Source organism: Macaca thibetana, chromosome 3 (genome assembly GCF_024542745.1).
Source record: "Macaca thibetana thibetana isolate TM-01 chromosome 3, ASM2454274v1, whole genome shotgun sequence".
Classification (NCBI taxonomy): domain Eukaryota; kingdom Metazoa; phylum Chordata; class Mammalia; order Primates; family Cercopithecidae; genus Macaca; species Macaca thibetana.
This window is the reverse complement of record NC_065580.1, coordinates 23,829,579-23,857,425: the sequence shown is the minus strand read 5'-3', so window position 1 is coordinate 23,857,425 and position 27,847 is coordinate 23,829,579. Positions and strand designations below refer to the sequence as shown.

The window sequence follows — 27,847 nt, the reverse complement described above, 5'->3', positions numbered from 1 at the left end:
TCCATTTTTCATAATAATAGCTACCACTACTATGTTCCCAGTATTGTACTAAGCGCTTATATTATTTCCAGTCCTCAGAGCAACCATGCAAAGTAGGTACTGTTTCCATTTTACAGATAAGAAGTTGATGCTCAAAGAGATTAAATAATTTGCTAGTATGTAGCAGAACTCTCTGATCTCAAAGCCTCTGTTCTTCTTTCCACCTGGATCCCATCACCTCTTTCTAGAGTTTGAGTTTAAAAGAACTAGGGGCAGGGGGAGGGCAATGTAGCAGTTCAACGAACTCCTCCTTTGGAGGAAGGGCAGGGAAGCAGAAGAGAAACGCTGAAGGATTCAGCAATAGCACTAGGTAGCGGACTCATGTAACCAAGTTTAACCCACAGTTGAAATTTCCAGTTGGTCATGTGAGCAACGGAAGCAATTTTTAAACTCTGACCAAGAGCCCCAATGCTTACAAAAATAAAAGCTTTGTTCTGCTCTTATTTTGAAATAAAATAGATGTTCCAGCTGCTCCAACATGGGCCTAAATACTCTAGTAAGAACGCTCAGGACACAAAATTTTGTGTCCAGAGAAGCCCAGTCATCATTACAAAACTGATCTCTGAAAGGGGATGGGGGAACAGACGGCATAGCTGCTTCCCAAGAGAATAAGTAGGAGGTGACCTGGGTCCTGACTGCCACATTGGCTGAGAGCTTGGACCAGATGATCCTGAGGGGTTTCTTCTGAATAAAAATCCGGGTTGTGTTTATCTTGCAGTTTAAATCACTGGGAGCTTCGAGAGTTCTTCGGCTACTTCCCTTTCTGGAATTATTGTGTGATATAATCAAGACATTTCCTGGCTCTTTAAATCAGTTGGTTTGCCAGCTACAGTGTGAGTAAAGAGTATGTCATGAAGCACAGTAAAAAGTTGTTTACATACCTCATTTCTGAAAAGTCATGGGTCACTGACAAGTTAAGAAACGAAAGTGAAATCAGCTGATAGTGACATCAGTCAGAACAAATGTACCAAAGTTCAGAGAGCTGTTTACTAGGCACAACTGTGAATGCGAGAGGGCACCAGCTCAGGACTGCATCCTCCTGCCATTTCCCTTCCCCTCCTCCTTTCTGGAGTCTGACATTAGAAAGCCAGCGAGAAGGAAGATTCAAATAACCAACCCTAATTTCCTGCTTCTCCTTTTCATTGTTCCTGTGGGCTCTTCACCTGCTTTCTGTAAGTACTGATCCTGCAAGCATCACAGCTTACCCAGACGTCCACTACCTTGTAAGACAATTTTGTTTTCTTCTCAGATATTTCACGTTCTGGCAATCCGCACAGGGGAACTCACTGGTTGTTCCGTATCTCTGACCTTCCCTCCCTCACGTCTGTATAATCTACATAATCTACCCCCTTTACTCTCTGCTCTCCTTCCTTCCACTCTGCAGCATCAACATGTGTAGCTCTGGCCTCAAAGATGATGAAAGTAAGGCCAGTGTAACTGGTTAGAAATGATGCAGGGCTGACTACGCACAGCAGAGTCTTGCACGCAGTGTGTACAAGGACACGGCTGTGGCTGGTGCGACACACTGTTCATCAGAAACAGGCAAACAAAAGCAGGTCACCGACCACCACTAACTAAACCACTATTCAAAGGTAGTTATGAACACATCATAAAACTTTAAAATACACACCGAAAATTCATATCAACAGAAAAACTTGTGTTCTTGCCTCAAAGATTAGGACCTAAGAGATGTTTAGATCTTATATTAGTTATTAGACCAGATTGCTTCTCATGCCCCACTGGAAATCTATGGTGGTATTTTAGTTCTCTTGGTGCATATTTTAAGAGATTTTTTTAAAATGTGGGCTTAGTTTCGCTAATAACTTCCACTATGCTTCTTTGCCTATAAAATCAAAGGCTCCTTTGGAAGAGGGAAAAGATACATATTTCCTTCTTTTCTTCCCTCATAATAACTGAAGAGCATTTTTCAGTATCAACTTCCCATACCACCTTCCCCAAAATCTCAGGTCTGAGACTCGGACCATGAGATATTTTTTCAATCTTGCACATATTCCCCTTTCTCAACTTTCTTTCCAGCTTAGTCCCTGCTTTATCTAATTACTAAGGTTGCTTTGATTGTCTGTTTTATAAATTTATTTTTTTATAAATGTAGCCCATAATTCTAAAAATATTTTAATGCAAATAGAGAAGAACAATTGCCTGTAATGTGACTACCCAGAGCTACCACAGCTAACATTAACATTTTCAAATACTTCTTTAGTCTCTTTCTCCTATGCCTCTTTATATGGATGTAGGCACACTATGTAGAGTGATTTTATACCTGCTTTTTCTAAAAGATGCATAGTATTTTATCCTTGATACGTCATAGTTGACTTCTAATATTGGACTTTCAAGCCGCTTCCCATTTTGTGCCAAAAGTAATGCTGTGCTGAACATTCCTATGTATAAATTATCGACTGGATTTCTGATTGCTATCTTAGGATAGATTTATAAAAGTGGGCCAAAGAGATATGACTGTTTTTAGGGTTTTTAATGTGTATTGCCAATCTGCCTCCCTGAAAGTGTGTACAGATGTTCACATCCACCCCATCACTGTGTGAGAATGCCAGTTTTACCGTAGACTTTTGGTATCATCAAGTGTTTTTACCTACAGTGTTGACAGGGAAACTCAGGTTACTTTATTTGGCGTATCTTTAAAAAAGTTACAGAATTTTTTTTTCATGTTAGTTAACTACTTTGCATTCTTTGTGAATTATCTCTTCATATTTGTCCATTTTTAATGAGGTTTAATGTTTTTTCACAGTTTGCATAAACATTTTAAACGTTAAGTACATTAGTAATTTCATAGTTGTGATAGGTATTTTCCATATGCTCATTGATTTTTAATTATATTTATGTTGTTTTTGGTGAAGAGAAATCTAGATTTTAGAATAGTTAAACCTGTGCAATTCTTTCTTTGTAGTTTCCATTTGCTCTTAAGTTCCAAATTTTATTTTTCACTCATAAATCAAATATATCCTTTTTTCCAGATCTTTGATTCTTTTTATGGTTTTACCTTTCACTCTTGGATCCACGTGAAATTTATTTCGGTATGTGGAGTGAGATGAGGACCTAAAATAGTTTTATTTCTCTTTTCTAGTTAGCTAATCAATTGCTTCAACATTAGTTAGTGAAGAACGCTTTCAGGATGCAAAACAAATGTCTCTTCTGAAGACAGGCTTTCCCCGACCCTATAATCTAGTCATCACTTCCTCCTGCCAGTTTCTCTCCCTCACTCACCCTGTTTATTTCCTTCCCAAAGCTTTTCAAAAAGTATAATTATCTTTTAAAAAATAGTTTGGTGTTTGCCTTCCGAACTAGAGTACAAGCTCAATGAGAGCAGGCACCTGGTTTGTCCTGGCACTGATTCCCCGGGGCCTCTGATTCAGGCAGTCATCCAAAATGTTTCACTAATAGAGTTACAAGATGAAATGCTGACCCCATCAGTCGAAGTGGGTGGCAAATTGCCTTTGTAATTGCAGAAGAGAGGGCTGGAGCAGGAAAACTAACCATTGACAGCCAAAGGCAAGGCAATCACTAGTTTCTGGTACTACTGATTCTCAAACGCTGAATCTTGTGAATCTTAGCTGCCCATAAACTGGACCATGGACTCCTGCCAACAAAAACCAAATGAGATTAGCTGGGCGTGGTGGCGGGAGGCTGAGGCAGGTGAATTGCTTGAACCCGGAAGTCAGAGATTGCAGTGAACCAAGATGGTGCCACTGCACTCCACCCTGGGCGACAGAGCGAGACTCTGTCTCAAACAAACAAATTAGGATGGGTCATTTGTAGACATTTTCTCATTTTTAAGGATCTTCTTCTCCCTCTAAACTTTATGTAACCTTTGTACCCACTTGGATTATCTGCTAGTGAGAGCTAATAATCAACAAAACAATTGCACAAATAGCAAGTTAACTATTAATGGAATCATTTAAACAGCTATCTCAGTGGCTTGTTAACCGGGTGCCTGGACTCATGCTTCTGACTTTATGTTACAGTCTCATGGTATAGTCCTATTTCGTCTGATAAAGCTGTTTTATTTACATGGAATAATTAAGTAGATCAAAACATCACAGCATTCATAAAAAACTTGGTGGTTGGGATGGCTGTCCACAGAAAATACTGTGAAATCCAGGAGCTGCCACCACCTATATGCACTGTTGAAAAACACTGCAGTAGCCCTGTTTTGAAAAAAATTAGAACCTGGACTTCATGTTTCTGTCAAAGGAAAAATGACGCATTTCCCTTTCTTCTTCCCTTTTTATTTTTGTGACAGCCACACCCAAACCATGAACACAATGATCTTCAATGTGTTCCACCAGAAATATTTTAGCCAGGACTGGTGGCCTCCGACAAGTAAACCTGCACCCTTGTTCTATGCCCTGGCAAGTTCCGTTGCCCTGGCTTTATTCTGCTAACATTTCCTTCCCAGTTCTCCTCTCTCCATTCAGGCGACACACCCAACCATCTCTACCTGACTCTCCATCAATTCCCGTTTATCCCCCTGAGCTATAGCTTCAGCATCATGACCAGACCAAACACATCGACCCAGTTTGTGTCAGACCCCAAGCCCTCTGTATATAAGTGAACTTCCTTCAGTCTCACAACAGCCCATGAGGAACGTGACAACTGACGCATCACAGATGAGGATGTGAGGATCAGGCTGGCTACGTAACTTGCCAGGGTCACATGACTTGTGAGTGGCAGAACAGCGACATGCTCCCAGGTCATCTGGCTCTAAAACCCATGCTTCTTACCACCACACTGTGCTACCTCTCAACAGGGCAGCTGCATCCTGGAGTCATCACAACCAAACATAAATGAGGCCAGCTTCCTAGAGTTCATCTCTGGGAATGAACCCTGGCACTATTTGTCTTCCTAGAATTTCACTACTGTCAAGCTGGTAGCCTGGGCTTAACTTCTCTGAGCCTCAGTTTTCTCTCTATAGTAGTAATAATTTAAATAATACTTGCCAGGTCATGTTCTAAGTGCCATGCACAAATTACTTCATTTAATTTCCATAACATCTACAAAATAAGTTATATAATTAGAGCCATTTTACAGATGAGAAATCTAGGCAGAAGGATGTTAAGTAACTAAGGTCACACAGCTGGTGAATGGAAGAGCAGGGTCTTGAACCCAGAAGCCATAGCTTCAAGGTCCATGCTCAGAACCAGTATTCCACACTATCTTCACTACGTCAAATGGGAACAGTGACAATAATGTCCACACAAGGGTGTTGTGAAGATTAAATGAGTAAATGCATGTAAAGGGCCAGGCCTCCAGTTAGAGGTAGATCCTCACGGTGATTAACAATGCAGCCTGACAGGCTCCACCATTCACTGACTGTGCAAACTTGGGCAAGTTATTGACCCTCACTAGGCCTGTTTTCTTCTCTGGAAAATGAAGATGAAAACATAACTCTACCCCACATGGTTATAAGAAATTAATAAGATAATACCTGTTAAGTGCCTAGCACAAAGCCTGGCATATAGTAAATTCTCAAGAGATTTGAGATCTGTTTTTAATTATTAATAAGTTCTCACTAAAATTAGATTCCTTCTCAGACACCTTCCACTGATCAAAGAGTCTTATCAAAGCAAGTTCTTCCCTCCCTGGTCCCCTTTGGCTTTCTGAAATCATTATGAAAAGAAAGGCCCTAGGAACCCAATAGCTTACCTGGTTTTTTCTTTTAATATTCTACTCTGCAAAATCTGCAAAGTGTGTAATGTTTAACAGCAGCAAAATTAAAACATGTAAGTTCCATGAGGCAGTCCTCAGGGCCATGATAGCAACTGCTGCTGGTGGTGCCCGGTGGGGAAGGGGCTGCCAAACTATGCATCTGACCAAGGACTAATATCCAGAATCTACAAGGAACACAAACAACTCAACAAGAAAAAACCACCCCATTAAAAAGTGGGCAAAGGACATAAACAGACATTTTCCAAAGGAAGACATACAAGTGGCCAAGAAACATATGAAAAAATGCTCAACATCACTAATCACCAGAGAAATGCAAATTAAAACCACAATGAGATACCATCTTACACCAGTCATAATGACCATTATTAAAAAGTCTAGGCCAGGCATGGTGGCTCATGCCTGTAATCTTAGCGCTTTGGGAAGCCAAGGCGGGCAGATCATGAGATCAGGAGATTGAGACCATCCTGGCCAACATGGTGAAACCCCATCTCTACTAAAAATACAAAAATTAGCTGGGCATGGTAGCGCGTGCCTATAGTCCCAGCTACTCAGGAAACTGAGGCAGGAGAATCGCTTGAACCTGGGAGGCGGAGGTTGCAGTGAGCTGAGATCACACCACTGCACTCCAGCCTAGGCGACAGAGCAGGACTCCATCTCCAAAAAAAAAAAGTCTAAAAACAACAGATATTGTCAAGGATGTAGAGAAAAGGGAATGCTTATACACTGTTGGTGGGAATGCAAATTAGTACAACTTTTAGGGAAAACAGTATGGAGATTTCTCAAAGAACTGAAAATAGGACTACCATGCAATCCAGCAACCCAGGGTATCATATTTATTGATTTGCATATGTCGAACTATCCTTGCATCCCTGCAATAAATCCCATCTGATCATAGTGTATTACCTTTTTGATGTTCTGTTGAATTGGATTTACTAGTATTTTGTTGAGGATTTTTGCATCTACATTCATCAGGGATATTGGGCTGTGTTTTCGTTTTCTGTTGTGTCCTTGTCTGATTTTTGGTATCAGGGTGACCCCGACCTCAGAGAACGAGTTAGGGAGAATTCCTTCCTCCTTGATTTTTGTAATAGTTTCAGGATTATTCATATTAGTTTTTCTTTGTATGTTTGGTAGAATTTGGCTGTGAATACATCTAGTCTTAAACTTTCTTGGGAGTTTATTATTGAGTCAATCTCACTACTCGTTATTGGTCTGTTTATAAGTTCTGTTTCTTCCTGGTTCAATCTTGGGGGTTTTTGTATTTCCAGGGATGTATCCATTTCCTCTAGTTTTTCTAGTTTGTGAGCATGTAGTTGTTCATAATAGTTCTTGATGATCTTTTGTATTTCTATGATATCAGTTGTAATGTCTTTTTCACTTCTGATTGTGTTTATTTGGATCTTCTCTCTTCTTGGTTAGTCTAGCTAGTGGTTTATCAATTTTGTTTATTTTTTCAAATAATCAGCTTTTAGTTTCATTGATCCAAAGAACTAATAAAGAACTTTTAGTTTCATTGATCCTTTGTAAATTTTTTGTCTCTATTTCATTTGCTTCTGCTCTGATCTTTGCTATTTCTTTTCTGCTAACTTTGGATTTGGTTTGTTCCTTTTCTAATTTCTTGAGGTGCAATGTTAGGTTGTTAATTCATGATCTTTCTACTTTTTTGATTTAGGCATTTAATGCTATAAACTTCCCACTAAGCACTTCTTTTGCTGTAACCTGCAGGATTTAGTACTATGTGGTTTTGCATTCATTTCAAAGATGTTTTTAATTTGTCTTAATTTCTTCATTGACCCAGTAATTGTTCAGGAGCATGCTGTTTAATTTCCACGTATCCATATAGTTTCCAAAGTTCCTCTTGGTATTGATTTCTAGTTTTATCCTACTGTGGTCTGAGAAGATACTTGATATAATTTCAATTTTTAAAAAGTTTGTTAAAACTTCTTTTGTGGCCTTACATGTGATCTTGGAGAATGTTGCATGTGCTGACAAAAATAATGTATATTCTGTAGTTGTTGGGTAGAATGTTTTATAAGTCCATTTGGTCTAAAGTTCAATTTAAATACAATGTTTCTTTGTTAATTTTCTGTCCCAATGATCTGTCAAGTGTTGTGAGTGTAGTGTTAAAGTCCCCTACAATTATTGTATTGCTGTCTACCTCTTTCTTTGGTGATATTTGTTTTGTGAATCTGGGTGCTTAAATGTTGGGTACATATATATTTAGGACTGTTATATCCTCTTGCTGAATTTATCCCTACATCGTTACACAATGACCTTCTTTATCTTTTTTTTCTTACTACTTTTAATTTAAAGTCATCTGTTTTATCAGACGTAAGTATAGCTATGCCTGCTTGCTTTTGGTTTCTAATTACATGGAATATCTTTCTGCACTCCTTTGTTTTCAGTCTATATGTCTTTATGGGTAAGGTTAGTTTCTTGTAAGCAACATGTAGTTGGATCATGTTTTTTAATCCATTCTGCCAATCTGTATCTTTTAAGTGGAGCATTTAATCCATTTACATTCAAGGTTAATATGGATCTGTGAGACTTTGTTTCTGTTATATTATTGTTTTCAAGTTGTTTTATAAATTGTCTTTGCCTTTTTGACTTTGTGTTTTAATGAATTTCCTTTGTATGATTGTTTTATACAAACTATGAGTTTTATATTTCTGTATGTTTTTGTGATGGTGAATGTCAACCTTTTGGCTGGGCATGGTGGTTCATGCCTTTAATCCCAGTGCTTTGGGATGCTAGGCAGGGGGATTAATTGATGCCAGGCAAGGGGATTAATTGATGTCAGGAGGTCAAGAACAACCTGTGCAAAATAGCAAGATCCTGTCTCTACAAAAAAATTAAAAATTAACCGGGCATGGTGACATGTGTCTGTAGTTCTAGCTACTCAAAAGGCTTAGGCAGGAAGACTGCTTGAGCCCAGGAGGTCAAGGCTGCAGTGAACTATGATTGCACTACTGCATTCCACCTTGAGTGACAAAGAAAGACCCTGCATCAAAAATAATTAAAAACACCATTCATTTCAATGTTTAAGATCCTTTTGAGCATTTCCTGTAGTACCAGTCTAGTGGTGACAAATTCCCTCAGCATTTGCTTGTATGGGAAGGACTTTATTTCTCCTTTCATAAAGCTTATTCTGGCAGGATACAAAATTCTTGGCTGACAGACACTTTGTTTTTTTGTTTTTTTTGGTTTTTTTCTTTAGCACTTTGAAAATGCCATCCCCATGTCTTCTGGCATGTAAGGATTCTGCTGAAAAGTCCTCAATTAGTCTGATGTGATTTGGGATTTCCTTTATAGGTGACTAGTCACTTTTGCTGATTTTAAAATTCTTTCTTTCACTTGACTTCAGACATTTTGAATATGCCACGGTGAGGTCCTTTTGCAGTGTATTTTCCTGGGGATCACTGGGCCTCCTGTATCTGGATGTCTATTTCTTTAAATATGTTTTCCAAACTTTCTAATCTCTCTTCCCCTTCAGAAATACCAATAATTCATAAGTTCAGTTACTTCTTGTAGTCCCAGAAATCTCAAAGGCTTTAGTCATTCTTTTTTTATCCTTTTTTCCTCATTTTGTCTGACTGCATTATTTCAAAAGTCCTGTCTTCGGAAGAAAGTTCTGAGATTCTTTCTTCTGCTTGGTGTAGTCTACTATTGAAGTTTTTGAGCATATGATGTATTTCCTTCAATGAATTTTTCAGTTCCAGAATTTCTGCTTGTTTTTATTTAACATGTCTATCTCCTTGATAAATTTCTCATTTATATCCTGGATTAATTTTCCGATTTCTTTGTATTAGTTTTCAGATTTCTCTTGTACCTCATTGAGCTTCTTTAAAATCAATATTTAGAATTCTTTATGTGGCATTTTGAAGAATTCTCTTTGATTGGGATCTGCTGCTGCTGGACAGTTGTTGTGGTCCTTTGATGATTGTTATGGTTTGACTGTGTCCCCACCCAAATCTCAACTTGAATTGTAGCTCCCATAATTCCCACATGTTGTGAGAGGGGACCCAGGTAATTGAATCATGGGGGCTGGTCTTTCCCATGCTATTCTCATGATAATGAATAAGTCTCATGAGATCTTATGGGTTCATCAGGGTTTCCGCTTTTGCTTCCTCCTCATTTTCTCTTGCTGCCACCATGTAAGAAGTGTGTTTCACCTCCTGCCAGGATTCTGAGGCCTCCCTTGCCATGTGGAACTGTAAGTCCAATTAAACCTCTTTTTCTTCCCAGTCTCAAGTATGTCTTTATCAGCAGTGTGAAAATGGACTATTACAATGGTGTCATATTTCTCTGCTTTTACATGTTTCCTGTATCCTTTCATTGATTTCTTTGCATCTGATGTAGCAGTTGCTTGTTCCAATTTTTTGAAATTGCTTTCATAAGGGGGAATTTTTTCCTGAGGATGTATGTATGTTGTTGATTAAGACACTTTGACTTTGATTTTGGATGTCTGCAGCAGTGTGATCTTTCTATGACTTCTTCGGCAGTACCTAGGGTCAGTGGTCTCTGTGATTTCCTCAGTGGGATAGAGTACAGTAATTAGCTGAGATTAAGTCCCCAGAAGTTTAGCTGGGGACTTGGATGCCAAGTTGGATGCCTTTGGGCCTGAGTGGTGGCAACAGTGGGGTTAGTGTGCCATTTTTAGTCCCCACAGCAGCTTATGCTGGCTCTGGTGGTTAGTGGGTCCTGGAGGTCTGATTCTTGGGCCTCCACATGGCTTGCTTAGAAGCTAGTAGTGGGAGTGGTGAGCCTAGTGTGTGGGCATGATCTCTAGCCCCTGAGCAGGTGGTGTCATGTGAGTGATGGCAGTAGCAGCGTTAAAGCAGCCAACTGGGATCCAAGCAGTCCATGTTGGTGTTGCTGGAAGCTGTGATGGGTTGGGTGAGCTACTCTCCAGTCTCACAGCCACCTGTAGCAGGGTGGTGGGCATTGTTCTAAGTGTGCTTAGGAGAGCTTGGTCTTCCCTGTCCCTTTCCTACCTGGGTGGCAGCTGCAGCCACATTGCCTCACATTCAGATTGATTGTGAATCAGCATTAAACTCTCAAAATGGTGCCAGCTGTGGGCCTGTGACCAGAGAAGGTGGGGCCCCTCTCAGGTGAGCAGCATGGGCAAGAAACTGTAGGGAGTGTGGTCTACTTGAGTCGGTCTCATAGCAACCTGTAGCAGGCACTGGGTATTGTCCTAGGTATGTGTGGGAGAGCATGGATTCCTTGTCCCTCCTTGGCTGGGCAGCAGCTGCAGCCACATCAAGTTGAACTCATCAAGAAGTGGTGTACAACCCAGCATTAAACTCTCAAAATGGCACCTTGGGCCTGTGACCAAGAGGGCAGGGCTCCTTCCAGGGAGGCAGCATGGGCAAGAAGCTATGGGGAAGGAGGTCTGCTCGCATTTCAGTCTCAACAGCAGCATGTCGCAGAGCAGTGGGTATTGACCTAGATGCGCATAGGTGTAGGGTCCAGCCCCGTAGGGTCAGTGGGTTTTTCTCCCCATGTGCGGAGATGAGAGATTGTAGAAATAAAGACACAAGACAAAGAGATAAAAGAAAAGACAGTTGGGCCCAGGGAACCACTACCACCAAGACGCAAAGACCAGTAGTGGCCCTGAACACCAGGCTGTGCTGATGTTTACTGGATACAAGACAAAGGGGCAGGGTAAGGAGCGTGAGTCATCTCCAATGATTGACAAGGTCACGTGAGTCACATGCCCACTGGACAGGGGACCTTCCCTGTCTGGCAGCCACGGTGGAGAGACAGAGAGCGAGAGAGAGAGGACACAGGCTACGCCATTATTTCTTCATATTAGAGGTTTTTAGTACTTTCACTAATTTTGCTACTGCTATCTAGAAGACAGAGCCAGGTGTACAGGATGGAACATGAAAGCGGACTAGGAGTGTGACCACTGAAGCACAGCACAGGGAGACAGTTAGGCCTCCAGATAACTACGGGCAGGCCTGACTGATGTCAGGCCTTCCACAAGAAGTGGAGGAGTAGAGTCTTCTCTCAACTCCCCTGGGGAAAGGGAGACTCCCTTTCCCAGTCTGCTAAGTAGCGGGTGTTTTTCCTTGGTACTGACGCTACCGCTAGACCACAGTCCACTTGGTAATGGGCATCTTCCCAGACGCTGGCGTTACCGCTAGACCAAGGAGCCCTATGGTGGCCCTGTCTGGGAATAACAGAAGGCTCGCACTCCTGTCTTCTGGTCACTTCTCACTACGTCCCCTCAGCTCCTATCTCTGTATGCCCTGGTTTTTCCTGGGTTGTGATTGTAGAGTGAGGATTATTATAATATTGGAATAAAGAGTAATTGTTACAAACTAATGATTAATGATATTCATATATAATCATATCTATTATCGATATCTAGTATAACTATTCTTATTTTATATATTTGATTATACTGGAACAGCTCGTGCCCTCGGTCTCTTGCCTCGGCACCTGGGTGGCTTGCCGCCTACAATAGGACAGCCTGAGTTCCCTGTTAATCCTTGGCTGGATGGCAGCTATAGCTGCACCAGCCCAATCTCAGTTCCAGGGAGAGGTGCAGCCCAATATTAAACTCTCAGAATAGCAACTGGAGCCTGAGACCAGAGAGGGTGGAGCACCTTAAAAGTAAGCAGCATTGGCAACAAGCTGTGGAACACTACAGGCCAGTCACATCTCGGTCTCACAGTAGCCCACGGCAGGGCAGTGGGTCTTGTCCTAGATATGTGTAGGATGGCCTGATTTCCCTATCCTTCCTTAGCCAGGAGGCAGCTGCAGCCTCATCAGCCCAAACTCAGGCTGGGTGGGGGTGCAGCCCAGCATTAAACTCTCAAAATGCCACTTTGGGCCTGGGATCATAGTGTCCCTCCCAGACAAGCAGTGTGGAAAAGAAGTTGTGGGGAGAGGCGTGTACTCACATCTGTCTCAATAGCAGCACACAGAAGGACAGCAGACCCTCCCAGGGGGGCATGGGAGCACCTGCTCTCCTGTCTCCCTCCTTGGAGCAGCTCGGGAGCAAGAGCCATGTCTGTAGAGTCCCAGTATCTAAGCTCTCAAAATGGCACCCTGCTGAGGCTGCTCCAAGTTCAGATGCATGTGAGATTTTGTATTGGTTTCCTTTCTGGAGCAATGCCTCTGTGCAATGTTAGGCAGCTCCGAATGTCAGGCCCAGGCCCTGGCCCAGTGGGGTCAAGGTGTCCTTCCATGGCCAAGATTGTAGAAGTTTGTTTTGGAGCCCTAGGGGGTTCTCTCTTACTGTTTCCCCACATCAGGAGCCTCTCCCGACTCTCAGTCAGTTCCCAGCTGGGCAAGCTGCCTCAAACCCTCTCCTTCCTTCTCATGTTTCCCGTGTCTTTTATGGTTTATCCTAGCATTCTCTCCTAGACAATCTGTTCAAAATGGACCCACTTACCATTCTGGTCTCTCACCACGGTGGAGGCACATACTACCTGCGTTTAGATGGCTATCTTGATCCTTTTGAAAATTTCACTCTTTCAATAAGAACCTGACAAATACATAATTTAGAATTAAATGATACAATACTTGTGTCTCTTTCAGCCCCCATCCCATTCTCCCTTATTGGTATGAAAATGTTAGAGATGCCTAAACAAACAAACAAAAAAGCTGCCTTAAATTAATCTCCTGAGAATACTTTCCTTCTATTTCCCTAACTAGGAATTTGTGTCGCCTTTAAGCAGAAATCATCTCCCCTCTAAGGCCCTGCTCAGGCTGTGACTCTCGAGTGACAGTGGTCAAATTACATGACCTGGAGTCTAAATCTGCATCTTGGTCCAGAGGACCTAGTGCAGGAAAAGATTATACTTTACTGTCACAACTACGATGGCAAAAAGCTAACAGCCTTTATTTTTAAAGGGTTCATACAGACCAACAAACAAAAACTGAAACTCAAAATTATTTGTAAAATAGCAAAAGAACTGACAGCACTTCACAAAAGAAGAAATACAAATGGTCAACAAACACTTGAAAATGTTAAACTTTACTCATTATGAAGAAAAACTATCACTGATTCATCATTTGTCATTATCAAAGAATAAAAGACTCAAGAATATGCAATACTGGGGAGGATGGGATGAGACAGGCACTCGCTGAAACTGCTGGTGGAAACATAAGTTGATTCACAAAAGTATTCACCACAGCATTCATAACATAACAAAATAATGTTACAAAGCATCTATGTATAAACCATAAACTTTGATACAGCTATCTGGAGCCCTTAAAATAGTGTTTAGGTAACATTTCTAGTTCACGTAGAATGATGTTCACGAAGTGGGATACAAACGTATATTTTATGTAACCCCAACGGTGTAAAACAATACTGTAAAAAGAAGTGTGCTGTTCAGGGTGGTTACTTCTACGACCTGAAGTAAAAATGACTTTTAGTCTTTTCTCTGCAGTTTCATGTATTTTCCAGTTTCCTGCAATCAGCATGTGTTATTTTATTATAAACAGGAAAAAGTTTATCTCAAAATGGTCACAGTGACTCAGCAGTCTCTCCTTTGCTCTCTGAAGGAAACACTGGCTTACCATTAAAGGGCATTTATAAGCTCATTGTGGTGGAAGTGTCATTATCAGGATTGTTTAAGAAAAGAAAAAAACAAAAACCAGGGTAGGCCTGGGGTTTCCAACCAAAGATCCATATGCTGTCATTGCACAAAGTTTAGGGAAAGAAGCAAGCACTAACCTTCACCCTCTCCATGCACAAGTTCCTGAAGTCTGTCCATAGTTCAATAGAAAGCATGGATGGGCCACGCCAGCACTGTGCTGAACATGCATGTGACATTAAACACAGCTCTCCCTCAAGCAGCTCTGCTGTCCTAAGATGTGTAACCAAGATTTGTACATGAAAGAACTCAGGGAGACTATGTAGCATTTTCATTCACTCATTTAAAAAAAAAAAAAGTGCCTACTGTGTATCAGAATAACAAAACAGATGAAGATTGTTCCTCAGAGATGTGACACTAGAGTGGAGAATAAATCCTAATTTAGAGCTAAACCAGAGTGTGGGCTGAAGGAGCCCAGGAATGCTCAGGCTGCATGGATCGGATTTAGAGAAGCAGAAAGTAGGGTAGGAATTTAGGAGCTGGGGGGTGGCTGAGGATGGGCAGATGGGAATGTATTCATACACAGCCTGAGCAGCTAAGCAGGTGCTGGACTGCACAAGGCAAGAGTGGAAGCTGGGCCTCACTAGAGAATTCCAAGTTCAAGTTCCAAGTCGCACCAGATGGTGGCGAGCCTCATAGGAGCTGGGACTGAATATAAAAAGGTTGAGGGGCCACCACCTTCTCCATATGCCTGGTCCTGGGCTTCTTGGCTCGTTTTGTTTTGCTCTACATTAAAAGGTCAGTTGAGAGAAAATGAGGAAGTCAAAACAAAGGCTCCTGGCACCTGGCAGGAGCTGCCACAAGGTGGCTGATGCAATCTCCCCCTGAGAAGCCACATTAATTTTTAAAAAGGGAGCTCTGTTTTCAAAGCAAAATGTTTAATAATTTTTTTGGAACCCCAGTGTAACAGAATTCAAATGGGAAAAGTGAGAGGGAGTGTTTAAACAAAGGCATCCCCAAGTCCCTTCCCAGTTGGTCCTGAACAATGGAGGAAGTCAAACCTTCTTTTCCACAGCATGACGTCATAAATCAGAGAAGTCCTGGAAATCTATTCCACACCCTAAAATACCCAAACCCATTAAAAGCACAGATATAGGCTTTTACAAACATTTACTAAATAAGCAAAACCATACAAAATATGTTCCCGATGGCAATTTTTCCCATACCATGGACTCAAAGGGTTAAAACTCCTTATCATCCCAGACTAATGCCACCTTTTCAGTTCCCAGTAAATCCTTCTGTAACAAGTATCATTGCTCCAAGAATCTCTCAACTCCATTCAAACCCAAGTCTTCAGACCCTTGGCCCTCTGGGGCCTCCAGAGCGTTTGAGAAACAGTGCCACCCAAGGCAGCGGCCAGGGCTTCCACTGGGACAGCCCCTCACTCCTCCACTCCGACTGTCCCCACTGGGCTCCTCTGGAGCAAAAGCCATGGGCCGGACTGGGCAGACTGCCCAGTGCTGCTGAGCCCAGAGCAGCGGCATCTGAGGGGAGGTGGTGGCAATGTGGACTCCTTTGCTGTACTCACAGGCCCCAGCTCTTCACTGGCCAGGGTGCCCAGGTCTCTACCAAAGAAGTCACTGGTCAATCTTTATTCTCATTTTTGGCATAGGTCCTTTGAATGGAGCCGCCCTCTCTCTCAGCCTGTTCCATGTTCTTTTTTTACCCCAGTTGGTCCCTTCCTGTAACAAATGCAGTGTGTGGAATGGGACAGACCTTCCAGTCAGCTCTGGGAATGAGGAGGGGGCTTTTCCCCCAGAGGGCTCCCCTCAGAAGCTGATCATCAGGGCTGTGTAGTTTTCAGGTCCCTTTCCAGGGCCACCACTCATTTTGCTGCTGAACACCACCTGGAACTCCTTGCCAGGGCTTCCAGGAGGCCACTTGGTATCATGGCCCCAGTACCTCGTGCCTCACAAAGCTTGAAGGTCTGTGTTCCTAGTCACTTCCCGGTGTGAATGCTGTTGTATTAGTCCATTTTCATACTGCTATGAAGAGATGCCTGGTAATTTGTAAAGAAAAAGAGATTTAATGGACTCACATTTCCACATGACTGGGGAGGCCTCACAATCATGACGGAAGGCAAAGGAAGAGCAAAAGCACATCTTACATGGCAGCAGGCAAGAGAACATGTGTAGGGGAACTGCCCTTTATAAAACCATCAGGTATCATGAGACTTACTACCATGAGTACAATATGGGGGAAACCCATCCCCATGATCCAATTACCTCCCACTGGGTCCCTCCCACGATGTGGGGATTATGGGAACTACAATTCAAAATGAGATTTGGGTAGGGACACAGCCAAACCATATCAGCCAAACCTTATCCCATATTGAAAAATACACATATGTAAAGGTACAGTGTGCAGACCACTGTTTCAGAGGCCAACTGGACAAAGCCCTTCTGATTTAAAAAGGAGTGAAAAGAATTTTTTAAAAGAGTATAACAAAGTCGGCACTTTCATATACAACTAGAGGGCCTATGATTAGCAAGTTTTCTGTAGGCCAGTTAGGCAGTATTTAGTAAGATCACTAAAAGATATTTCTACCCTTGATCCAATTATTGCACTTATAGGTAGATCACCTGAGAAAAATCAGATTCCAAACACGATTCACACAGCATCTTCACTGACCACTTATAATGGTGAAAAGTGGAAACAATTTGTCTAATAATAGTGTAATGGATGATTCCACATGAACTATTACATAGCCATTGATCGTGTTTTTAAAGAATATTTAACAGCTTTGAAAAATGTTTACTAAATCTAGAGAAAAACATTACGTTCAACACCATGATTATGTAAAAATACATCAGCACAGGAAGAAAATATTGGTAGACTATTAACAGTGGTTTTATGTGTATGGTGGGATAAAAGGTTATCTTTTTTATTATTTAAAAAATATCTTCTGGCCAGGCATGGTGTAATCCCAGCACTTTGGGAGGCCAAGGTGGGTGGATCATTTGAGGTCAGGAGTTCAAGATCAGCCTGGCCAACATGGTGAAACCCATCTCTACCAAAAATACAAAAATTAGCCAGGCATGGTGGCGGGTGCCTGTAGTCCCAGCTACTCGGGAGGCTAAGGCAGGAGACTTGCTTGACCCCGGGAGGCAGAGGTTGCAGTGAGCCAAGATCACACCACTGCACTCCAGCCTGGGTGACAGAGCAAGACTCCACCTCAAAAACAAACAAACAAACAAAAACTTCTAAGTTTTCTATAATTAACATATACTACTATTGTCAGGAAAAAAATTGTGTTAGTTTTTAAAGTAATGAGTATATGATGGGATTTCATCACCAGGTGACATCTTGTCTTGACCCACTAATGAGTTCCCAGAGCACCACAGGTAAAATCAGAGTGCGTGTGTCAGTGGTCCTTGACCCAGGCTCACCTTCGAATGAGCTGCAGAGCTTCAGAAACACACTAGTGCCCAGCTCTAAGCACGGAAGTTGGGCTCTGATTGATCTGTGGCCCAGCAATGGGTAGTTCTTACAGCTCCCCAGGTGGTTGTCTCGGCAGCTGTGGTGAAAACCAATAGCTTCCTCCACCTTCAAGTCCCCATTAAGGGTGGGCCTTGCCCTTCACCTCAGTCAAAACCCACCTTCAAAAAAGAGCTGAGAAATCCCCTCACTGTTTCCAATGGTTTGTTGTATTTGGACTGAAGCAAAGTCTTTGGCTAAAGAGCACTTCACTCAGTTGAAGATGTTTCACACTTTCAAAGCTGCTTGGGAGAGACTTTTCCTCCAGACCTCAAATCAGAGGGCAGCTAATGACTTATTAGCAAATAGTTCCTGGCACGAGGTTACCTCAGATTTCTGGTCCTTGGCGGAGGGCAGGGTAGGAGGGAAGCTTGTCATGGGTTTATAAGAAATGCCAAAGGGAGAACATGAGCTTGTGAGGACACAGGGGGCAAGCGAAGCAGAGATAGACTGACTGCTGTGACCTTCCCACAGGTCCCCCCGCAGAGGGCAGGAGAGATGGCCAGGCCAAGGCCTCGGTGGGGCGACCAGCCGCTGTTCATGAGCATCATTGTCCTCACAGTTGTGGTCATCTGCCTGATGTTCTACGCTCTCCTCTGGAAGTCTGGGGACCTCATTGACCTGCCCAACCTGCGAATAGGCTTCTACAACTTCTGCCTGTGGAATGAGGATGCCGGCAGCCTACAGTGTCACCAGTTCCCTGAGCTGGAGGCCCTGGGGGTGCCTCTGGTTGGCCTGGCCCTGGCCAGGCTTGGCGTGTACGGGGCCCTGGTCCTCACCCTCTTTTCCTTTCAGGCTCTCCTCCTAGCCTGGTGCAATGGTAATGACAGAGAGTGGCAGCTAGCAGTGGGCTTCCTGGCTGCGTCCTCCATGCTGCTGGCCAGCGGCCTGGGCCTCTTCCTCTCCTATGTGTGGAAGTGGGTCAGGCTCTCCCTCCTGGGGCCTGGGTTTCTAGCTCTGGGCAGCGCCCAGGCCTTACTCATCCTCTTGTTAATGGCCACGGTTATGTTCCCTCTAAGGGCTTACAGGGCTTACAGTGAGCTTGAGAGCTGCTAAAGGCTTATGTGATTGCAAGGGTTCAGTTCCAACCATGGTCGGAGGTGGCACATCTGTTCAGCCATCTCATTTCATAGCTAACACTGATCTCCAGCTCCAGCACATGGAACCTACTGCAGAGGAGGTGGGGCCCCCGTGTCAAAGAGGCCAAGGGGCAGCAAGGGCAGCCAGGGCACCTGCGGCTTCTTAGTATAGGATTGTCTGTCCTTCACAACTTCCAAGGCTCCCAAGGACTCCCTAAAACCACGCAGCTCATTGTCATACCAATTCCTGCTTTAATTAACGGGTCTGAGCAAATCTTCCTCTAGCTTCAGAAGGGTAGGGAGGGAGTGATTCCTGTCATGAGGTCAGAATTCCAGGCTGATTCACCAAATGCCAAACTGAAACCTAGCAAAGACTTACGGAAACAAATGAGGATATTAAAAGAGCGAGCACCTCAGTGCCTCTGGGGGCCTGCTTAAGGAGCTTCCGCTCAGCCCATGATGGTGAGTGGGCCGCCATAAGCCGTCACTGGGATTCCAACCCCAGAGGTCCAGGAGTGATCTCTGAGTGACTCAACAAAGACAGGACACATGGAGCACAAAGACAAGCCTTGGTTGCTTCAAAGCTTCCCTGGACTTGAAGCCAGTCAGGGCAGAGGCATCCGCTGGCAAATCACTCCCATGATGAGACCCTGGAGGACACCAAATCTTCGGTGTGATCAGGACTGGACGGTTGCACACATACAAATGCTGCCACCCTCCACTTTTCAACCCGGAACTGGGAAAGACATTAGCACAATTTAAGCACTGGGGAATTGTGTGTATTTTCCAGCACCTGCGCATTGGAAAACCTGTATGGCAAATGATTCACTCATTTATTCCTGTCCAAAGCCACACTGAAAACAAAGGCAGAAACATGTACTCTGGTGTGATCTCTTGTCCTTAGTGTCTCTTTTGGGCTCCTGTCCCTCTTGCTTTATAACTAGCTGCCCAGGAACCAAGGTACATGTGAAAGCAAGGTAGCAGCTTGGGGGAGGGGGCCTGTCTGGCTTACCAGTCCAAACACTGTGGCCTCAACCTCCCAAACACGGCAGAGAACTGTGGGCAGCTCGTTTGCTTTCTAGGCTGGCTGGAGAGGTGGGAGCTCATTGATTGACTCATGATGGAAACTATTTTTTAAACAGGCTTCCTCCAGGAGAGATCATGTGGACTAAACTAGTAATTCCAGTGCACCTGGCAGTGATCCTTTTCTTTGAAAAGTTCTGTCTCTTTGGTTCCAGTAAGTTGGACCACCAAATGACATCATTTTCCCTGGAAGCTGGTGACTGACTAACACAGACAGTTGGGATTCCAGAGCCTCAGAGCTGGGAGAGGATGCAGTACATACAGCGGGATTCGAATGGGATCTTGTTTTGAGTCCTGCCTTCTGCACACTCAGAATGGCAGCCCCGAGGCCTGGAGCATCCGGAGACTTCTGGCCTGACATGAATCCGCCAGGCCCAAGAAGGCACAAAGCTAGGAGCACAGAGAGCCCCATTCCCACAGGCGGGTGGCCCAGCAGCACCAGTGGAAGCTCAGCTGTCCTCCAGCTGCTCTCAGCAGAAAGTTGAGTGCACAGTTTATGCCCTAGCTGAAAAAGATCTCCCGGACGTATTTCAACACATCCTCTTCCTCCTCCTCCTCCTCTTCCTCGGGGCTCCTGCTGCAGGCAGAGTTGGAATCCCCTGGCCTCTGGGAAGGGCTGAGGCCTGCAGCCAGTGCCTCTTTCCCACTGTCCTCTTCCTCACTGCTGCTCCCAGAACTTGTGTGAGGCGACATGGAGCAGGGAGGGGAGAGCTCTGGGTTATCAGCACCCACCAGGGCCAGCTGCTCGCAGGCCTTTTCCTTTTTACGGCTCTGCGGAGTACAGGAAACGGCAGGCTCAACATACGTTTTATTTCCCTAACATGCTGATCTGTCTGTCAGTGACTCACGCAGGATGTATCCAGAAGCAACTACAAAGCCAGTGTGATCAGGCCAGGCAATGCACCCATATCCTGAGCACCTACCCTCTCTTCACCCCACTCCTCCCCGCACCCCCTCTTCACAGCTCTTGAAGAAACCAGGACCCACTTGGGAGAGAAGCAAGCAGAGGCATGAGGATTAGTGAGGGGAAAGGAAAAAGAAATGGAAGAAACATGTCTAGAAGGGGCGGTGACAGAATGGAAGGAGCCCAGGATACAAAACCTAGGTGTGGGCCCATGCCTTAGCACTAGGAAAAGCCCCACACCACAGGGTTATTGCAAGGCCCAAATGACATCACACACGCTTTCAAGGCACTGGGTAAACTGCAGAATGCTGTGCAACTCTGAGGCACTGCAATTATTACTGCAGGAAGGCAGGAAGCTCAGCAGCCTCTGCTCAGGAGAGGGGCAACGGTTAAGAAGTCACCTACCCAACTGGGAACCTTGCCAAGAACACAAACAGGTAAAGGCTTCATGTCCCATCCACATACACACTAGCGCGCAGTCACGCTCTCCCTAACACACGCATGCCCTCCCGTGCATCTAGCCCCAAAGACTCACCCCGCGAGCACACAACCACGTGGGGAGAGGCCTGGGGAACATGGCGACACAAGAGCGAGGCAAGTGGCAGGAGAAAAAGGTAGCCTACAGCAGAGGGTGTCTCTCTTACTGACGGTGACCAAGGGCCTAGTCTAGCTTCTGCCCATGCAGAGTTTCTGGTCATGAGTAAGAGGCTTGGCTGACTTTACCTCAATCAGGATTCCCAGAGCAACATCGACTATCTCGGCCTCATTCATGCAGTACACAGTCCTCGTCGCAGGGTGTCTGAAACAAAGACACGCAAGGCACAGATGACACAGACTCTCAGGTCTCACAAGGACAAAGAAAACAGGAGCAAGAGGGCCTCTTCCCGCCAACTTCCCACCACACAGGAGGCACCAGCACCTCTGAGCCGAGGAGCTTTCTCCGACACGGACACAATTTCCTAAGCCTTGCAGACCGGTGACTGGCACAGGGCTTCATGGAGGCAACACCGGGGTGCCTCCCACCCTCCACCAACCGCCCTACAAGGATCTGGAAGTAGGGAAGGGCTGCCGCCTCTGAAACACACACGTGGATGCAAGAGGAAGGGGACCTCAGGCCGAGGCTGCACTGAGAGGAACCTGAAAGCAGGACCAGACTTAGGGAAAGGCGGCAGCAGTCACATGGGAAGGCTGTCGGTCAGGAAACCTTAGAGGAGGAGGAGCCAGAGAGGGGAACACCGAGTGCTGGGGCCCCGCCCACTTGATGTTGCAGTCTGGAGACTCACCCCACCCCACGCAATTACCGTCATTCAACTCACTCCTCAGCTCCTGACCGCTTGCTGGCCCCGCAGCTGCTGCTCATCTGTCCATCCCTAAAGGGCTGTCCACAGGAGGAGCAGGCACCACTCAGAACAGACCCTACCACTGATCTTGCCCATCTGATGTTACCATGTTTGTTGTAAAGGAAGAGACTGGCATTTTGGACAACTGGCCTCAGAGATTGGCTGACATGGAAAACCCATTGTGTGCTGACAGCAGAGCACTCACCAGTGCAGAGGCAGAAGCGGGTTCCTGTCCTCGAGGTTTAACCCATTTTGCCTCCTGCCCACAGCCCCTCCACCTCCTAAAAGCTCAAGAGATGATCAGACTGAAAACACCCGCCCATCTTGCTGTTCTGCCTACGCTGGAAGACCTGGCCCAGGTCGTGGAGGTCCCTGCTCCACTCGCCAGATTCACAGGAGTTATCTGACCAGAGTTGTCGCACCTTGCTGCTGCCACCGGCACTGCTGCCATTCTCATCCTCTTGGGGGCCTTTGCTGGTGCCACATTCTTGGTAGCCACCTGGGCTGTCAGCCATGAGGGAAGGACCCTCTTTTTAGTCTCGGATTGTAAGGTTTCCATCTCTGTACCTTCTCACAAAGAAAAGTCAGGGCCAAAGCTTAATGACCTGCTTTTTAGTTCAGGAAGGTAAATCCCGTTCTCTCGTCACACCCGGAATTACAGGTCCATTTGTCCTCAGTGGGAGTTGATCTTTGATTCCTACAAAGAACAATAAAGTTCAGTGAATTCCAATACCTCCAGTCATCAAGCAGTTACCGGTCGGTGCAGGGCAGGCCAGAGGTGACCAAAAGGTGAGCAGGGCCCAGGAGACTCAGACAGCCATTCACAGACATCAGGCAGACGTGATTGTGGGCATGAGAGCGGCTCAGGAGAGAGCCCTCTGACCTCCGCAAAGCGGTGCCCCCTACAGGCAGCCAGAGCCAACCAGAGCTACCTCCTGCAGCCTCTGTGCTGACTGACTCAGCACAGGAGGAAAGGAAGAGGCGGAGGCCCCCAATGTTCCTCCTCATTACCACCCCAAATGCCAGTCCTCGGGATGCCCAGCCCATCTAATCCCTAAAATATCTCTTAATGGCCTCTCCCTCACCTGGTCAACTCGATTTCTCCACTCCTCTGTGGTGGCTCAGTTACATGAAACTGAGGGCATTTTATTTCACAATAAAGTCTCATTGGCCAACACCCCGCCCTTAAGCTAAAGATAGTTCTGATTGGTCAAACTTGAACCAGCAATAGGGGCCACGAAGCATAACTGTGCCAGTCTGTGGACTCTGAAGCCCACGCCAGACTCTGATCTAGTTTGGCCTCTCTTCTTCCTATCCCAATTGTTCTGCCTCCACTCTGCAGTCCTGGAGCTCAGTCCTCACCCAGAGAGATGGAATTGTGACTCAGAGGGCCTAGGTCTCTACCTTCCACTTAGGAATTAAGCCACAAGCTCCTGAAGCAGAGGTGTATGCCCAGAAAAAAGTAGTCAGCGATAGTCCTCTCTGAATCACAATTTGATAATGTATTGCTCATTCAGATGGCTGTTTACAACTTAAGAAAAAATATTAGCAGGCCCTCCTCCTAACCTGTATGGCCACGGGGCACACCTTTGCCAATGCCCCCTCATTTCTGTCAAAACTCATTGATATTAGTGACTCCTACTCCCTAAGGCGCCTCGCAAGTGCACTGCTGCAATCTATGTGGACAAATTTGGTTCACCCTGGGGTGCATATTAAGTACATTTCGCAAACAAGGAACTGAGACTGAGTTAACTTGCAGAAGATCACAGAGAAGTGTGAAATCAGCTGGTTGGATTCGCAGCCAGGTCCTGCAGACTCCAGACCCCGCGCCTCCCCGCCCTGCTTCTGGGCCCGAAGGGCAGGCCGCAGCACCTTCCAGAAGCCGGGTCTCCGGGGCACCGCGCTCGCGGACAGACCTCAGTCCCATGCCGGCCGTTCCCTGCCTAAGCGGAAGGGGGCCCCCGCGGGAACGCGATGTGATGCCAGTTCACAGCCCGCCCTCGCTCTTGGGGCCGGTACCCGCTGCTGGACCTGTGGGAGGCCCAGAGGGCCAGTGACTGCGGAGGGGAAGGCGGCGGCGAAGCACCGCAGGGGCCTCGCTGACCCTGCCGCACGCGGGTCAAGGCTGCACCGGCTCCTTCCGACCCGAGGAACAGCGCGCTCCTCCCGCCGGCTACTGGCTTCCCTGCCCTCAGGTTCCCTCTCTCCACTTCTTGTGCCCCTTCTTAGCTTCCAGAGCGGAGCCAGGAGGCAAATTCCGAGCGGTTGTGGGACCCGCGCCCCACCCAGAACTTAAATCCCCACCTTCTTTCCTAGCACCGGAACTCCCCTGGCCTCCTCTGGCCGCCTGCGTCTTCTGGGCCCTGCGCGCTCCCGCCTCGTACACTTCCGGTCCTGGCTCGGCTCCCGGACCCCTCGGAGTCCTAGCACCCGGGACACTTCCGGCTCTGGGCAGCTGGCTCACTGGGAGGTCCGCGAGCGCCCCCTGCTGGCCGTGCCTGCGCCCCTTGCTGACACACGGTTTCCTGCGCACTGCAAACGCGAGGCAGGGCAGCAGGCCTGAGGAAAGTGAAAGTGTCCATTCCTGGCCCCTGAAGTTAGCGGAAGGGAATGGGAGTGTTTTGGAAAGGCCTCCCGGGAATTCCCTCGGAAACCAGGTAGAGGATCCCTGCTGGGCCAGGCAGCCCTGGAGTGCTGGAGGAGGATGGGAGCCCGGCCTCCATTTGTTATCCTAATGAAGTGGAAAATTAAGAAGATAATAGAATAATAGCATAAGTGTAGCAGGACAAGCCGCAGACAAAACTCCTCAGACACTGAGTTAAAGAAGGAAGGGGTTTATTCAGCCAGGGCCATCGGTAAGACTCCTGTGTCAAGAACCGAGCAATTCCTGTCCCTTTTAAGGGCTTATAACTCTAAGGGGGTCTGCGTGAGAGGGTCCTGATCGATTGAGCAAGCAAGGGGTACGTGACTGGGGGCAGAATGCACCGGTAATGAAATCGGAACAATACAGGATAGGGATTTTCACAGTGCATTGCTATACAATGTCTGTAATCTATAGATAACATAACCGATGAGGTCAGGGGTCGATCTTTAACCACCAGGCCCTGGGTGTGGCCCCAGGCTATCTGCTTGTGGATTTCATTTCTGCCTTTTAGTTTTTACTTTTTCTTTCTTTGGAGGCAGAAATTGGGCATAAGACAATATGGGGGGGTGGTCTCCTCCCTTATAAGTACTAATAGTAAAATTATAGTAAGAGAAATAAAAGCTCATAGAATGAATTGCTGTATTAACCAAAGCTGAAAAGAATTTCAGCCCTCCTGAAGTTAAAGGAGGATATTAACTGCCAGTCCCAAGAAACATTAACTGTATCTGCCCTTCAAATATTTTGTGGGCTCTGTTAAGTTTGTGTTTTCTTTCTTCCCTGCACAGCTACAAGGTCTCACAGTGTGTCCGGAATTGACTGACTTCAAGAATGAAGCCACAGACCTCATTGTGAGTGTAAGAACTTTTACAGTGCTTAAAAGATGGTGAGTCCAGAGTTTGTTCCTTCTGACGTTCGGATATGTTCAGAGTTTCTTCCTTCCGGTGGGTTCGTGGTCTCACTGGTTTCAGGAATAACCTGAAACCACCTCCGCGGTGAGTGTTACAGCTCATGAAGGCAGCTTGGACCCAAACAGTGAGCACCAGCAGGATTTATTGTAAAGAGTGAAGAAACAAAGCTCCACAGGGTGGAACGGGACCGGAGCTGGTCGCCACTGCTGGCTGGGGCAGTCTGCTTTTATTCTCTTATCTGACCCTACCCACATCCTGCTGATTGGTCCGTTTTACAGAGCACGTTACAGAGAGCTGGTTGGTCCATTTTGACAGAGTGCAGATTGGTGCATTTACAGTCCCTGAGCGAGACACCAAGTGCTAATTGGTACCTTTACAATCCTTTAGCTAAACGCAGAGTGCTAGACAGAAAAGTTCTGTAAGTCCCCACTAGATTAGCTAGATACAGAGTACTCATTGGTGTATTTACAAACCTTGAGCCAGACACAGAGTGCTGATTGGTGTATTTACAATCCCTTAGCTAGACATAAAGGTTCTCCAAGTCCCCACTAGACCCAGGAGGAGCCCAGCTGGCTTCACCTAGTGGATCCCTCACCAGGGCCGCAGGCAGAGCTGCCCGCCAGTCCCGCGCTGCACGCCTGCATTCCTCCGCACTTGGGCGGTCTATGGAACTGGGCGCTGTGGAGCAGGGGGTGGTGCCCATCGGGGAGGCTCCGGCCACGCGGGAGCCCACCACGGTGGAGGGGGGGTTGGGCATGGCAGGCTGCAGGTCCCTAGCCCTGCCCCACAGGGAGGAGGCTGAGGCCCGGCGAGAATTTGAGCGTGGTGTGGGCGGGCCAGCAGTGCTGGGGGACCTGGCACACCCTCAGCAGCTGCTGGCCCAGCTGCTAAGCCCCTCACTGCCCGTGGGTGGTGGTGCCGGCCGGCCCCTCCGAGTGCTGGACCCTCAGAGCCCAAGCCCGCCTGGAACTCACGCTGTTCCATAAGCACCACGCACAGCCCCTGTTCCCACCCGCGCCTCTCCCTCCACACATCTCCTCAAGCAGAGGGAGCCAGCTCCAGCCTGGGCCAACCCAGAGAGGGGCTCCCACAGTGCCATGGCAAGCTGAAGGGCTCCTCAAGCCCCGCCAGAGTGGACGCCGAGGCCAAGGAGGCGCCAAGAGCCAGGGCTGCTGGCACATTGTCACCTCTCAACAAGACAGATAAGAGTAAGTTGCAAACCAAGTTTTCCCAGAGATGTAAGATATGTTGCAAAAGTATCACAAGATAATTAATGGCCTTTGTTCTCGCTTCTGTAAGCCTGCTTCCTGCTTCACGTAATTCCCGCCTCAAAATGCTTAAAAGGCATTTGTTTTCTCTGTTCTATGCTCAGACTTTCTGGATGCAATTCCACTGAGCTGGTGTACACCTAAAAATAAAAACTTTACTGCATCCCATTCTTTGGTTTCTCCTGTCCCTTCATTTCTGCAACATTTCTGGTGCCAAAATCTGGGACTGGAGAGGGCAGATTTCTGTCTCTTTTGCCTGTGGGACTGAGGCTCTGAGGCAGGGGAGACCTGGGACCCTTGGTGCCGACTTTCGGCCTGGAAGGGGATCTGCCCTCCCCAGCCCCAGTGCCCTTCCCGACAGCACAACAGAACCAGTAAAAATGGACTGCTGGACAGTGACAGGAGCAGCCATCTGAACCATGGTAAGGTTTGAGCCCTAAGGCAGGACCTATCCCATAAGGACGGAAGGGGAGCCTGATCACCTTCCACGGGGTGAGAACTAAAACTAGTCCGACCCAGAGGGGCTGGAGACAATGGGAGAGACCCATTCATTCGGATGAAACTCACACCCTAACTGATGCAGGATGTGAGAGAGGCTCGCAGATTGGTCAGGAAAGGGAACCAAAGTGGCAAGAGGTGCTCGCCGCTTTAACTAAAGGATAGCAACTGGGAATGGGGGAGGTGAAAGGAAACTGAACATGGCAAGAGGGGCTTCGCCACTTTAACTAAAGGTCAGCAACTGGGAACGGGGGAGGTGCATGAAATTGTGTGAAAGATACAGTCT

General features: G+C 46.3%; 2 protein-coding genes across 4 annotated transcripts; one reads left to right on the top strand and one right to left on the bottom strand.

The window, feature by feature from the left end:
- The first annotated feature begins 947 nt into the window (after nt 1-947).
- Nucleotides 948-19,795, top strand: TMEM140 (transmembrane protein 140). The gene is made up of 3 exons (XM_050782424.1): nt 948-1,211; nt 4,316-4,424; nt 18,312-19,795. Exons 2-3 carry the CDS (start codon nt 4,329-4,331, stop codon nt 18,891-18,893), a joined length of 678 nt encoding a protein of 225 aa, XP_050638381.1. The 5' UTR covers nt 948-1,211; nt 4,316-4,328; the 3' UTR covers nt 18,894-19,795.
- Nucleotides 19,679-24,670, bottom strand: CYREN (cell cycle regulator of NHEJ). 3 transcript variants are annotated; one of them, XM_050782429.1, is made up of 4 exons: nt 24,548-24,670; nt 22,666-22,940; nt 21,627-21,702; nt 19,679-20,770 (listed from the first exon to the last, which is right to left on the bottom strand). In XM_050782429.1, exons 2-4 carry the CDS (start codon nt 22,800-22,802, stop codon nt 20,501-20,503), a joined length of 483 nt encoding a protein of 160 aa, XP_050638386.1. In that variant the 5' UTR covers nt 22,803-22,940; nt 24,548-24,670; the 3' UTR covers nt 19,679-20,500. The 3 variants fall into 3 exon arrangements, with proteins under 3 accessions (XP_050638386.1, XP_050638387.1, XP_050638388.1); XM_050782430.1 differs by having other exon boundaries at nt 22,849-22,940; XM_050782431.1 differs by lacking the exons at nt 22,666-22,940; nt 24,548-24,670 and adding an exon at nt 22,449-22,659.
- Nucleotides 24,671-27,847: the final 3,177 nt, after the last annotated feature.

What these genes read in the sequence shown, in the direction of transcription:
- CYREN (XM_050782429.1), bottom strand. Translation starts at nt 22,802, where the DNA reads ATGGAAACCTTACAATCCGAGACTAAAAAGAGGGTCCTTCCCTCATGG. An exon ending in GTGCCGGTGGCAGCAGCAAG is followed by an intron (nt 21,703 to 22,665) that starts GTGCGACAACTC and finishes TCTTTGTTTCAG; the next exon opens with ACACCCTGCGACGAGGACTG. An exon ending in CTCTGGGAATCCTGATTGAG is followed by an intron (nt 20,771 to 21,626) that starts GTAAAGTCAGCC and finishes TGTACTCCGCAG; the next exon opens with AGCCGTAAAAAGGAAAAGGC.
- TMEM140 (XM_050782424.1), top strand. Translation starts at nt 4,329, where the DNA reads ATGAACACAATGATCTTCAATGTGTTCCACCAGAAATATTTTAGCCAG. An exon ending in CACCCTTGTTCTATGCCCTG is followed by an intron (nt 4,425 to 18,311) that starts GCAAGTTCCGTT and finishes ACCTTCCCACAG; the next exon opens with GTCCCCCCGCAGAGGGCAGG.